Source organism: Nannospalax galili, unplaced genomic scaffold, assembly GCF_000622305.1.
Source record: "Nannospalax galili isolate Female #2095 unplaced genomic scaffold, S.galili_v1.0 scaffold209, whole genome shotgun sequence".
NCBI classification, from domain to species: domain Eukaryota; kingdom Metazoa; phylum Chordata; class Mammalia; order Rodentia; family Spalacidae; genus Nannospalax; species Nannospalax galili.
The window spans coordinates 3,234,654-3,248,130 of record NW_008360319.1 but is presented as its reverse complement, the minus strand read 5'-3'; the positions used below and the strand labels follow the sequence as shown (position 1 = coordinate 3,248,130).

The 13,477-nt window shown below is 45.4% G+C and overlaps 1 protein-coding gene across 6 annotated transcripts in view; it reads left to right on the top strand.

The window, feature by feature from the left end:
• Pfkfb3 (6-phosphofructo-2-kinase/fructose-2,6-biphosphatase 3) overlaps positions 1 to 13,477 on the top strand; it is an 81,418-nt gene that overhangs the window by 50,078 nt on the left and 17,863 nt on the right. For 5 of the 6 annotated variants that reach the window (XM_029559685.1, XM_008825131.3, XM_008825137.3 and 2 more), the window contains exons 2-6: positions 5,808 to 5,933; positions 7,004 to 7,100; positions 9,382 to 9,448; positions 9,950 to 10,024; positions 11,351 to 11,407. In XM_029559685.1, the coding sequence (XP_029415545.1) occupies positions 5,808 to 5,933; positions 7,004 to 7,100; positions 9,382 to 9,448; positions 9,950 to 10,024; positions 11,351 to 11,407 (422 nt within the window). Of the gene's footprint in view, positions 1 to 599; positions 695 to 5,807; positions 5,934 to 7,003; positions 7,101 to 9,381; positions 9,449 to 9,949; positions 10,025 to 11,350; positions 11,408 to 13,477 lie in introns of all 6 variants that reach the window. The other variant, XM_029559687.1, reaches the window with a different exon arrangement.

Below are 13,477 nucleotides of genomic sequence, written 5' to 3'. Positions count from 1 at the left end.
GAAAAGAAGATACTTTTTTTTTTCTCATTTTTTGAATATTTCATGAATTTTTTTTTACTAAAACTATTTCCATCTTTTGTCTTTTTTGGTTTTTTTTTTTTTTTTTTTTTTTCCCCAAACATGGTCTGATGTAACCCTGGCTGAACTCACTAGGTAGGGTGGATGACCTTGAAATCCTGATCCTTTTGCCTTGAATTCTCAAGTGCTGGGATTACAGCCATACAGCACTACACCTCGTTTATATGGTGCTAGGGATGGAACCCAGGGTTTTGTAAATTCTAGGCAAGCATTGACCCACTGAAATATGTCTCCAGCCCCCTGCTACCATCTCAATATCTAGTCTCCACAGGAAGCCTACTCTTCAGAGACTTATTACTAAAGGAGGACATGGAGAAAATTGTTCAGATAGAACAGTAAATGAAAAATACAAAGTCTGGGATACATGACACTTCTCTAGAATACAGTAATTGAATGTCAGGTTACTTTACCAATGTTGTGGTACATGCTCCTTACAAAACTTCATCAGTTTAAACCACAACTCAGGAAGACTTGATTGTATTTGCGAATTGGCTTAACTGATGTCAGTTCTCCTTACCAAGGGCTGACTCTCCTGTTTATCATCACTGAAAATCCAGAGCCTGCTGCTTAGGTGAATTATTACCCACTTGGAACTTCAGATTCCTCATATTCTAAAGTAGGTTATGTTTCTGTGTACTTAATATGTCTGGGCTGTGAGGGGTCCCAGCCTTGGGCTGTGCAATGGGGTCCTGAAACATAACCTGGGATATGGTAGGTATTAGAATACCAAGATCCCATCCTTAATAAAACAAAAGGGTATCAATACTGATCAATGCACAGGGTTGTCTTAAATAGCAGGTACAAAAACAGCATCTTAAAAAATATGATTTATTTTATTTTTATTTATATTTGTGTATGAGAGTGCTTAGGTCCCTGAGGTGGCCAGAAGAGGGCGTCAGATATCGTGGAGCTGGAGTTATAGACGGTTTTAAAGTACCTGACACAGGTGCTAGGAACTGAACTCAGTTTTTCTGGGAGAGCAGCAAGTGCTCTTAACTGCTGATCCATCCCTTCAGCTCATTTTAACATATTATTATTGGGGGGCCGAGGGCACATGCCAGGGCAGACAAGAGGACAACTTGGTGGAGTTGATTCTCTCCTTCTACCTTTATGTGGCTTCTAGGGATTGAACTCGGGTTACCAAAGCTTATGAGGCAAGTACCTTTACCCGCTGAACCATCTCTCTGACCCATAACCTTTTTTATTTTTCTATATACATGGGAATGAGATGCCAATCTATCTTTGCTTAGGATTTAGAGCCGACACCACAAAGGACTGCATGTGAAGGAAGGTTGGTAGGGGGTTCACCATAGAATTTCCTCTCTTGGGTTTACACCTGCTGATGGTATTCTAACTTACACTGATACCTAGCCAAGTGCATTATAGTAGGCATTTCAGGTGAATTATGCCACAGTTCATCATCACGGCAGTGTCTGAAACATCCCAATATTGTACAGAAAAGGAAAAGAAGACTTTGGGTGCGGAGGCTTCACTCGCCAAAGCCCCATATACTGACTGGACTTTGGGTCCTACACGCTTCACACTATTGCCTCCCAAGTGAGCCACTAAAACAACCCAGCTGAGGTCCTACGGGGCTGTTGAGAGTCAAGGTCAGGTTCCTGGTAAGCAGAACATACATGCTGGAACCATCCAACAGTGCAGGAGAGCCTTTGAAAGTACTGTTTGTTACCTGCATCCTCCATGTTCCCCACATCCCCAAGCCTACTCTACTGAGGCAAGCACCCTTCATCTCACCCCAGCAGCCTTGGAGGGTGCTGCAAGCTGGTCTGATGATACCAGGACAGATGCTTTCATTGCTTTCTATTGCTGGTACTTACTGCATTCTGGTTTCCTGAGGGTCAGGCAGGTTAAGCCCATTTTCCAGAGAGACAGTGATAGTATATGTATAAGGTCAAAGTTGATCCTTTTTGTATAGCTTGATTCTCCTTTGCCAGATGGAAGTAGACTGAGGTGGTTCTCATGGATGGGTTCACTCTCAGTTCTCTTAGGCAGCTGTGGAGATGGAGCTCTTCAGGGCTCACAGCTGTCTCTCTTCCTTCAGTGTTTCCCCTTGTATTATGCTTGTAATCCAAGCGTAACTCACATGCTTACACAAAAGAACAGAGATGATGTAGCATCTTTTTTTCAGGTTGACATTTTGCAGAGCATGGAAAACGTGTGTGGGGGACACAGTGAAGGGTTTTCCCAACAATTTGTTTTCTGAGAATAACTTCTGGGTGTCAGACAGTAGGGGAGTTGAAGTCAGCTCTCTCATGCCTCCATTTGTCCATATGTTGCACATTAGCAAAAAGATAAGTCACTTAACCTAGGAAGGAGAGTTGAAGTTAGGATCTAGGCATGCCCTCCTCTCAGCTTAGCTCTGACAGACAAGCACTGTCCGGATGAGGGCTTAACCACCTTTCAGGGCTTTTCTCTCACCCTTCGTGTAGCTCACCAGTTTTCTGTTGGCATCCTGCGTATGTTTACCTGCCAGGAACTGGAAGACTGCATTATAAACTAACAAAATGGTGAGAGCTCAGCCAGTGATGTGGACCTCGATTTGTCCGTGTCCTCTTTCCCACCCAGCATTAAGATGGACCTAATGACATTGTAGAATGGAGGCTCAGCTCTTGGATACGATGGCTTACTGTGTGATCTTACGAACTATGGACCGTACTTTTAGCCTGATCCTCCCAAACTGCCATCTGGGCCTAGCTCTTTTTAGATAATGGCTTCTTTCCCCAATATATTAGTTACTTTTCTCATTGCTGTGACAAAAGCAAGAAGGAAGGAAGGGTTTGTTTTGGCTCACAGCTTGAGGGAACTGGGAAGTAACGCTGACTGGAGTGTGAGGCAGCTGTAGTCAGGAAGCAGGGAGAGATCCATGCTGGTGCTCAGTGTCCTTTCTCCTTTTTATTCAGTCTAAGACCCCAGCCCAAGGAATGGTGCCACCTGCAGTTAGAGTGGTTTTCTCACCTCAGTTAACCCAATCTGGAAACACTGTCATAGACACACCCACAGGTATGTTTCCATGGGGATTCTAAATCTAATCAAGTTGACAATGAAGATTAGCCATCATATTCATAACACAGTGAACATCTGTATACCTCCTTATGTATATTTTAGTTAATACCTAAATTTGGCACTTAAAAGCATCTCACTTTTAAAAACTTTTTAGTCAAAATTTAAAACATTATTTATGTTAAAGGAAAGGAGACATATGTTTGCCTTGGAAAATCCTATATTGAACTCAATGCTTTGAGTTGGTAGGGGGAATCCTTAGGTCAGGGATTGGGGATCGAGGTGGTGGCGAGAGAAAAACAGGTTGAGTTAGTGTGTCTTTCTCCATGGTAAAAGGTTATCTATGAAGAAAAGAGGAAACTGAGGGTCTCAAGGGATTGGGCTGGGAGCAGGGGATTATTGGTTTGTATAGACCCTTAAGCTGGGTTGTGAACTTAAGAAGGGTGATGAGGGAGATAAAGGAGAATAACAGATTTAACTAGAAGGAATTGTGTCCCTACCCCCAGTGCTGGGGTGTCTGGATGAGGGGAGCTAGCAGTCGCCTTTGGCAACTCCACTCCTTGCAACTTTGAGCAAATGGGAAGAAAGGCTTTTGCTTTGTCAAGTAAGGGGGTGATTTGTGTTTTTTGGGAAAAATTCCCCAAATCTAACTGGAACTCTGCTGTGTCTAGAATCTTATTTGTTTTTCTCCCTCTAAATTGTCTACTGGCAGAGATTTGTTCCTGTGGTTAGCAGATAGACATAATCCCTGACCTGATAAATCAGTCAGCTTCTGCCTCAGCTCCCCTGGCAGGGTTCCAACAGTTTGTGTGCATATGCACGCACAGGCGTCTGTCTCTGGGCATCTCTGCAGGCTTTCAGTAGCAGTGACTCAGTGGGGTCATGATATGGGAGGGAGGAGGAACCATGGGCTTGGGGAAGACCAGTGGGTGGATATTGTTCCCAGGCACAAGTGAAACCATGTCAAGAGTTTCAGATACATCTGCTGCAGCTGCCAGAATAGCCCTGGACCCCTTGGGGGTGTCTTAAGTCTGCTGGTTTTCAGGGAGACTGCCATCTCACTGTTGTTTCCGGAGGACAGAAGGCCCTGAGGTGCTTGTTTGTACTGTCAGGCTCTTATCACCTAGGGCTCCCCGGAAGCAGTGATAAACTTGTGTCTTTTAGAAACCTGTTTGTTCTAGGGTCTCTGGAATTCAGTCATGGGGAATGTCCATAAAGGCTGTCTGTGGCTTCTGAAGGTCTTATGATGTTTATATAGCCGCATTCCCTCCTCACCCAGGTCCCCATTACCAAAGAAGACACAAACCCCAGCTTGTCTAGGAGCCTGCAGGTCTAGGAGCAGAAGAGTCATGTTGGATGTGTCCCACTTAGGCTCAGGAAACTCCCCCAAATTGTTGTCTGGCCCCATGTCCCTGGGGTGGTGGCATTCCCTTCTCACCACCTGGGCATCCATCAGCTTAGCCTTCCCATGAGCCTCTGTCTAAATATGAAATCGGTCTAGACTGGTGCTCACCTCTTCTTCCCTGCAGGCTGTGTCTGGGAGGGGAAAAGCCAGCAGGGCTAGAGTTGGCAGGAGGCCTCTCTGACTTGCGAACCCACTTGTCACCAGGACGTAGGAGTCGCCTGAGAGTCTCAGTGGCAAGGCAACAGCCAAGGAAATACTAGACCTTTAGTTTCTACAATGGGATTCTTTTGGCTGCTTTCTAAAAACCTCTGTCCCTGGTGTCCTGTCTTATTGAGATTCTAAGGAATGTGGGACATTCATTCAGCAGAGAAAGCCAGGAGACTCACTGGCAGGAACAGCTCTGAGGAGCCAGCCCCTGCTTGGGGCTTAGTGACCAGCCTACTTAGGACCTTCCGACTGGCTGTTCCCTTGGCAGACCCTGGCATCCATCACACTCTGGCATCCATCAGAACCTAGCAGCAGAATAGAAGGATAAAGTGGGGGCTGGGGAGGGTCAGGAAGGGCCTGAGAGGGCAGGATGGTGCTCCACCAGGGGGCCCAGCATTGTAGGTCCCTAGCCTACTTTAATTTGATAAACTCATACTATTTAGATTTCTTTCTTTCTTTCTTTTTTTAAAGAAAGTATCTGTGTGGAGCTTAGAAAATCAGTTGATTTCTCTTGCTTCTCTGGGGTCTGTGTCCAACCTACTTCCTATCTGTTTGCTCAGTTTACATACCAAAATAGGAAAACACCTCTCCTTATGACTAACTTCACCTTCCCAGGCATTAGGTCCCTTCCTAATACCCCTAAGGAATGCACTTCCACTATGGTGTTCAGAACTGGGATCCCTGGCAGAGGTGAGGGTCTTCCACATCAGACTGTGCATTTGGGGTTGGCTCTGCCTGGGCCAAATAATACCTGAAAAGTGAGATTGAACGTCAAGCTCAAGGGTCACTAGGTGGAGTTGGTATAGTCTCAGTGAGTTACCAAATGCCAGTGGCTTTCAGATATGGACTAGCATGAAAAGGTTATCGCTACTCTTTTTTTGTTTTGTTTTTGAGTCAGGCTCTCATACTGCTGCCCAGGCTGGCCTTGAACTCATTATATAGCCCAGGCTAACTTTGAACACTCAATTCTCCTGCCTCTGTTTCCGAAGGACTGGGATTACTGGCATGTGCCTTAAAGTCTCTCGTTGTGTGTAGGACTCTCTCCATTAACTTTTGTCATTTGATTGATGACCCCTTTCTTGATTTTTCTTTCCAGCCTGTGGGCCAAAGCTGACCAACTCTCCCACAGTGATTGTGATGGTGGGCCTCCCAGCCCGAGGTAAGACTTATATTTCCAAGAAGCTGACTCGCTACCTCAACTGGATCGGCGTCCCAACAAAAGGTGAGTGAGGTCTCAAGCTAACACCTGTGTTGAGTACTATGACACCGTTTACCTGTGTCCCCAAACTGCAGAAACTTGAACTTCCGTCTTCAGTTTCTGTTACCCATGTGAGAGTCGCTCTTGGGCATGACTGTCCAGGGTCATAGTGTCTGATCCTGCCTCCCATTCCACTTATCCCAACTCACCCCCATTTTGATCATGCTTTCTCTGATAACTCGCTCTCTGTGGCTCCTTCTGTGAAATTCCCTTCACATGTAATAGCATCTCTCTACTGGCTGTCTTCAGTGCCCATTGATGACATTTTTATACACCTATGCCTAGTCTTCTAAATAAATGGGAACTGTCCTGAGGATGGAAACTAACGTCCCTCACTGTCCCTAGGAACTTTTTTTTTTTTTTTTTTTTTTTTTACTACTGGGCTTTCAACCTAACTCTGTGCACAAGCTAAGCAACAACGATTAAATGTGACCTCTTGGTACTATAGACCCACTTGTGTTTGGATACTGTAGGCAGAAATCGTTATCCTTATTTATTTTTTTTTTTTGAGATGGGGTCTCATAAAGCTGAGGCTGCCCTCCAATGGACTATGTAGCGATTGAACTCCTGGTCCCCCTGTCTCTACCTCCCAAGTGCTGGGATTGCAAGCATATACCGTCATCCCTGCCTTTGCAGTGCTAGGGATTGAACCCAGAGCTTTGAGCATGCTAGGCAAGCACTCTACCTACTGAGCCACATCCCTGGTCCTCCGTTATCCCTGCTTTTTGCTAGACTTAATGGTTGTCCTCCTGTCTCCACAGTCTCAGTTTCTGGCTGATGATATTGGGGGTTGGAATCTGGTCCTTATGAGACAGTTTCAGGTACAGCAAGAGCAGTGGGTGCTGTGATTTGGCCTGGGGGACAAGGGCCTGCTTCCCAGACTGTCATCTATAGCCTAGGGTAACAAGCCTGGACTGGGAAGCCCACACTCAGTTTGCCGTCTTATTCAGATGGATGTTGGTTGGTTTTCTTTGCTTGGGAAGCATCTTGCTCCTGCTGGCTCATCCAGGGCTGTTCCTGTCTGTCCTGTACAGTGTTCAATGTGGGAGAGTATCGACGTGAGGCCGTGAGGCAGTACAGCTCCTACAACTTCTTCCGTCCTGACAATGAGGAAGCCATGAGAGTCCGAAAGTAAGCAGTGAGCTTCCTCGCAGGTCTTGGGTTTCTGTTTCCTGTGTGTATATATGTGTGTATGCATGTATGTTTTTGCACGTGTGTGCACAGAGGCTACGACAACCCTGTACGACAACCCTCAGCACAGTCCATTTAAAAATAATGTGTATCCATGTGCATGTACAGTTGTGTGCGCATGTGTGGAGCCTGGAGATCGATATCAGGTATCTTCCTCTGTTGCTTCCCTGGCTTATTTTTTTGAGACAGGGTCTCTCAGTGAACCTGGAGTTCACAACTGGCTAGACTGGCTGGCCGGTGAGGTGTGGGGACCTGCTTCTCTCCACATCCCCAGTGTTAGGGTTAAAGCCTCGTGTCACAGTGCCCAGTTTTAACGTAGGTGCTAGGGATCCAGGCTCAGGTGCTCATGCTTATGCAGCATGTACTTTGCTAACTGAACCATCTCCTTAGCCCCACTTTTTAACTAACCAATTAATTTGCTTTATTTATTTAGTTTTTTTGTTTTTGGTTTTTTTTTTTTTTTTTTTTTTTTTTTTTTTTTGAGACAGGGTCTCCCTGTAGCACCATCTCACTATGAACCTAGAACTCACTATGTAGACCAAGCTGGCCTCCATCTCACAGAGATCCACCTGCCTCTGCCTCCCAGCTGCTGGGATTAAAGGTGTGCGCCACCATGCCCAGTTTACCTTTTTATTTTTATTTTTTGAGACAGAATTTCTCACTGGCCTGGAGCTCAACAAATAGTCTAGACTGGCTGGGCATCAAGCACCAGGGACCCTTCTGTCTCTACTTCCCTAGTACTGGGATTACAAATGCTTGCCACCACACCCGTGACTTTTTTTTCACTCAGATTCTGAGGCTCTAACTCTGGTCGTTGTGCTTGTAAACAAGCACTTGACCAATTAAACTATCTCCCCAGCCCTGTAGTTTCCTTTGTTTTTAAGCCAGGTTCAGTGTGGGGGAGGAGAAGGCCAGCCTGCTTTGTGGCTCTCTGCTGGTGGCCATCAGATCTGGCTAGTGTTAGAAGGAGTCTCTTGGCCTCTGTTACTGCTGCTTTGATCTACTCTCAGATGCTCTAACTGAGCCAGATCAACAGCAGCCACCTGCCAGGAGTGAACAAAGTCCTTTTCATTGGAAATCATCTGCTTGCACTTGCAAAGGAGTTCCTAAACTGTAGGTGATAGGGTCAGGGTGCTCAACCCTGCTGCGTCCTGGAATTGGTCCTAGTAACAGCCAGGTGCAACCTCAGGCATGCCTAGTGAGGCTCTCTGGGTGGGCTCTGGCTTCAGTTTTTATTTTATTATCACTATTAATACTTTTGTTTAAGTTAGGGCCTTGTTATATAGCTCTGTCTGGCTTGACACTCCCTATATAGTCCAGGCTGGCCCCAAACTCAAAACAGTTCTCCTGTCCTAGCCTCCTGAGTGCAGAGATTATGGGTGCTTGCCACCATGCTTGGCTGGCACCAGTTTTTATTTTTATTTTGGTCTATTATTATTTTTAACATAGGGTCTTATATAGCCAAGGCTGGCCTTGAACTTTCTTTATAGCTGAGGTTGACCCTGAACTTCTGATTAGATTCCACCTCTGAGTGCTAGGACTATAGACCTATGCCACCAGGCCTTGTTTTATATGGTACTGGGGATTGAACCCATCCTTTACCCCTTGCACCAGATTTTAAAAAGCTCCCCATGTTTAATTTTTAAATTGTACATGGTAGCAAATGCATGTGATCCCAGCACTTAGGAGGCTAAGGCAGGAAGGTTGTAAGCTCGAGGCTAGACTGAGTGAGTTCAAGGCCAGCCTGGATAACTTAGTGAGACTCTATCTCAAACTAAAATGAGAAAAGGACTGGAGGAGTTGTTTAGTGTGGGAACATTTGCTTAGCATGTTCAAGGCTCAAAGTTCAGTCCCTAGCACCACAGAAGAAAAAACAAAAAGTAAAAAAATATGATAGAAAGAGGACATGTATGGTGACTCATACCTGTAATCCCAGAGGTGAAGGCAGGAAGCTTACTGGGGGTTTGAGGCCAACCTGGGCTACAGAATTTAATGCCAGCTTGGCATAAAAGCTCCCCCAAGGAAATGATCCTAGTATGTAGCCAGCCTTGATGGCTCCCTCCCTTAGGTGCCTGAAGGTGGTATCAGTGCTGGGCCTCAGGTCAGACATCTCTACAGGAGGAGGCCTGGCTAGCATTATCAGCATCTGTGTTGGGGCCAGGGATACAACGACTTGGCTGGGCCTGCTTTGACGCACATTTCTTCCCCTGTGTGTTTGCAGACAGTGTGCCTTAGCTGCCCTGAGAGACGTCAGAAGTTATCTGACAAAAGAAGGAGGACAGATTGCAGTAAGTCTGGGGGGACACAGGCTCCTCAGTCTCTGTCTGAGTGGCCTGAACAATACTGAGAACCACCATAGGCCTGACTCAGAAAGGGACAGAGCTTCTGACCTTGACAGATGAAGGAAGCAAGTGGTTTTGGAGCAGCTGGTGACTTTGGAATGTATCTTGGGATGGATGTGATGTCATAGACATAGGGTACAGTGGGCAGCTGGGCACCACCTCCGATGGGCGGCATTTGGGTTGCTGCCAGCCATAGTAGCCACTTGTCTCTCATCGCGTGTTATTGCTGGTTTGCTTGCTAGTTTGCCCTCCCCTGTTCTGAGAGCTGTAAGCAGGAAAGGAAGGCCCCCTGGGAGCACACCCTGGAGAGGCTAGGGGAGCCAGTCATATTCTTTCCTGGAAGAGGAATTTTAGGCTTATTCCTGGAAATGATAGATTTGATTTCCTTGTAGTTTGGGTAAGTATAGTTGCCAATTCTTCTTTCTGACCCTTCTTTCTCCCTATCAGGTTTTCGATGCTACCAACACTACTAGAGAGAGGAGACACATGATCCTTCACTTTGCCAAAGAAAACGACTTCAAGGTGAGACAAACCTGTCCCATTCCAGCGAGTTCAGAGAGAGGAAAACAGCTCAGGGACCAGCTGGTTGTCTGAATCCCACTTGGCCTGTTGCCTCTCCTTGCCCCAGTGTGTTGTAGCTGCTGTTTTTTTTAGACATGGTTTCATTCCGTAGCTCAGGTTGGTCTGAAACTCACTATGTAACACAGGCTGCCTTCAAATTTGCAGTAGTCTTCCAGCCTCAGTCTGCAGACTGATGGGTTTACAGGAGTGAGGCGCCCATTCGTTCCTGGCTTGCTACCCATGTTCTGCTCCCTTAGAATAGGGTCTTCCTTGTGGCAAAGATGCTCAGGGACTATGCAGTTCTCCCCAGGCCATGCAAAGTCAAATTCAGGAAGGATTCCTCCCTTCCCCTCTCCCTCCACCCCTCTCTCCCTTCTGTGTCTTCCCCCCTCATTTATTAACTTTTTGTTTAGCAAGGAGGGACAAGTGCTTCCGGTCCTGAGGCACAAAAAATGGGTTTCGTTGAGACATTTATATCCATCTATCATCTGTCTATCATCCGTCTATCTATCTATCTATCTATCTATCTATCTATTATCTATCTTCCATCTATCTATCTATCTATCTATCTATCATCTATGCATCTATCATGTATCTATGTATCATCTATCATCCAGCCATCTATCATCTATCTGTCTATCATCTATCATCCATCCATCTATCATCTATCTCATCTATCTATCTATCTAAATATCTTTGGATCATCTATCATCTATCTATCTATCTATCATCATCTATCTATCTATCATCTATCATCCATCCATCCATCCATCTATCATCTATCTATCATCTGTCTATTATCCATCCATCTATCTATATATCTATCATCTATCTGTCTATCATTTATCTATCATCCATCCATGTGTCTATGTACCATCTATCTGTGTATCTCATTATACTTTGTTTCTTCCCTGTCCCCCCTTTCTCTGACTTGCTAGTCCGCATCTTCTCCACAAATTGCTCCCCTGATACATATATTCAACTACCCTCTTGTTCCCCCACCCCCTTTAGACCTCTCCCTCCTCTGCCATCACACAGATGCACACACACACACACAGACACACACACAGACACAGACACACACACACACACACACACACCTAGAGTCTTCATTGAGAGACAACATGTAATACTTGTCTTTCTGATTCTGACTTATTTTACTTAATAACATGGTGTCTCCAGTTGCACTCATTTCCTGCTGTATCTTCCTTGTACGTGACAGTGACGTCAAAGTTTGCCCCCTGTGGATTGCTTTCTTACATTTCTTTCTTGCTTTCCTTCCACCAGGCATTTTTCATTGAGTCTGTGTGTGACGACCCTACAGTTGTGGCTTCCAACATCATGGTAAGACTATCAGGAAGCTCTGTTTGTACATGGCAACCTCAACTGTGAGGTCATTACAGTCCTTGTGGTAGCTACCTGCCCTGTGTGTGGCTGAGTGTGTCCTCGAGGAGTGCGTACAGATAATAACTTAGACACCGCCTGTGACCTGGACGCATTTCCAAGTTCTCTCCAGGCTCTTTCCAAGGTCTTTGAGGACAAGCAGCAGTTCTCAGCCTTGGCTGGGACATGGGAGATAAAGCGGGGACATTGGGAGCTTTGCAGCTGAGTGGTGATGGGGTAGCCTGGGATGATGAGGGAACCCATCCCTTCAGATAGAGTCGGAGGCCAGTGGGCTGTTCTCTGCTTTCCAGGCCTCTGGTAGGTAAGAATGGTTGTGTGTAGACAAAGCCTTTATGGCTCATGCTGAAGGCAAAGTTCCCAAGTTTGAGAAGGGGCGTCATGAAACTGCCATTCTGTTAACGTGTCTACAACTTGCCCCATGCTCCAGAACTCCACTGTGTCAAGTGAAGCTTGCCCAGATAAGTAAGGGTCAATGGCAGCATCGTTTGATTATGTCTTCATTTTATCACTTGGTAGCAATAGATTATAAACAGAAATAGGTGTTACAAAGACTTTTTCACAAGTCATCTTTTAAAATTTTATTATTTTTATTATTATTATTATTATTATTATTATTATTATTGTGTGTGCGCACAGGCAGGGGGCATTTGCCATTGGAGATTGTGGCAGTCAGAAGACAGCTCTGTGGAGTCTGTTTTCTCCTTCCACCTTGGGGGTTCTGCAGGTCAAACTCAGGCCATCAGGATTGCGTGGCAAGTACCCTTACCTGCTGCGCCATCTCATGGCCCACACCTCATGTTTTTAGATTACTTTCTTTTCAGCTTGTTGGTTTTTGAGGCAAGAATGTTACACTATAGCACAGGATGCCCTGGAACTTACCTTGGCAGCCCCGCCTGCCTCAGCCCTCCTGAGTACTAGGATTACAGATGTGAGCCACCACTTCTGGTTGTCCAGTTTAATCATACCTGAATAGGTCATGTTTATTTATTTATTTATTTGGTTTTTTGAGGCAGGGTTTTCTTGTAGCCCCAGCTAGCCTGGAACTCTTTATGTAGACCAGGCTGGCCTTGATCTCACAGAGATTCTCCTTGCCTCAGTCTCCCAAGTGCTGGGATTAAAGGCATGTGCTACCATGCCCAGCTGTTGTGGAAAAGGACATATTTATAAAGAAAATCAGTTCTTTATAGGCAGAGACTGCTGCTGGTATTGCTGCATATGTATATCTATATATATTTGCTTATTCATTCTGAAACAAGGTTTCACTGTGTAGCCCTTGCTGGCTTTGAACTCATGGTGTTCCTCCAGCCTCTGCCTTCCGAGTGCTGGGATTACAATTGTGTATGACCAAAGCTTACCAAAAAAATGCTCATTTTTTTCCCCCTGATCTTTTTCCTCAAGACAGTGGAAAGATTTACAGGCATTTTCTAAGAGAGAAGTTCCTATTTTATGAAGGGCTGTTTGAATTGAGGAAAATAATTTCAAATGACTTTGAGTGGGTCCCGAGGAAGAGGCTCATGGTGCAATGACATGGAGGGTGCGGGACTCACAGAGCACTTTGACATCACTTTCCTTGTTCTTCTGGGTAGTGAAGTGGGACACAGCCGCGAAATCATTTTCCCCGGTGAGTAGTTGCCAGGTGCTTAGCCAGGAGTTTATCTTGTGGCTTGTTAGCCGTTGGCGCTGATCCTCTATGTTCAGAAATCTCTTTCTGGAGCTGGAAAGATGGCCCAGTGGTTAAGAGCACTGGCTACCCTTGCAGAGGATTTGGATTCAGTTTCCAGCACCCACATGGCAGTTGACAACTGTCCACAACTCCAGTTCAAGAGGACCTGACATCATTTTCTTATCAACACAGGCATTGCACGCACTTGGCGCACTTTACATACGTGTATGCAAAACACTCCACATAAAGTAAAAAATGAATAAATTAAAATTTTTTTTTTAACTTTTACAAAAACTTTATTGAGAATTTCATACATGCATATAAGGCATTTTGATCAAATCCATGCC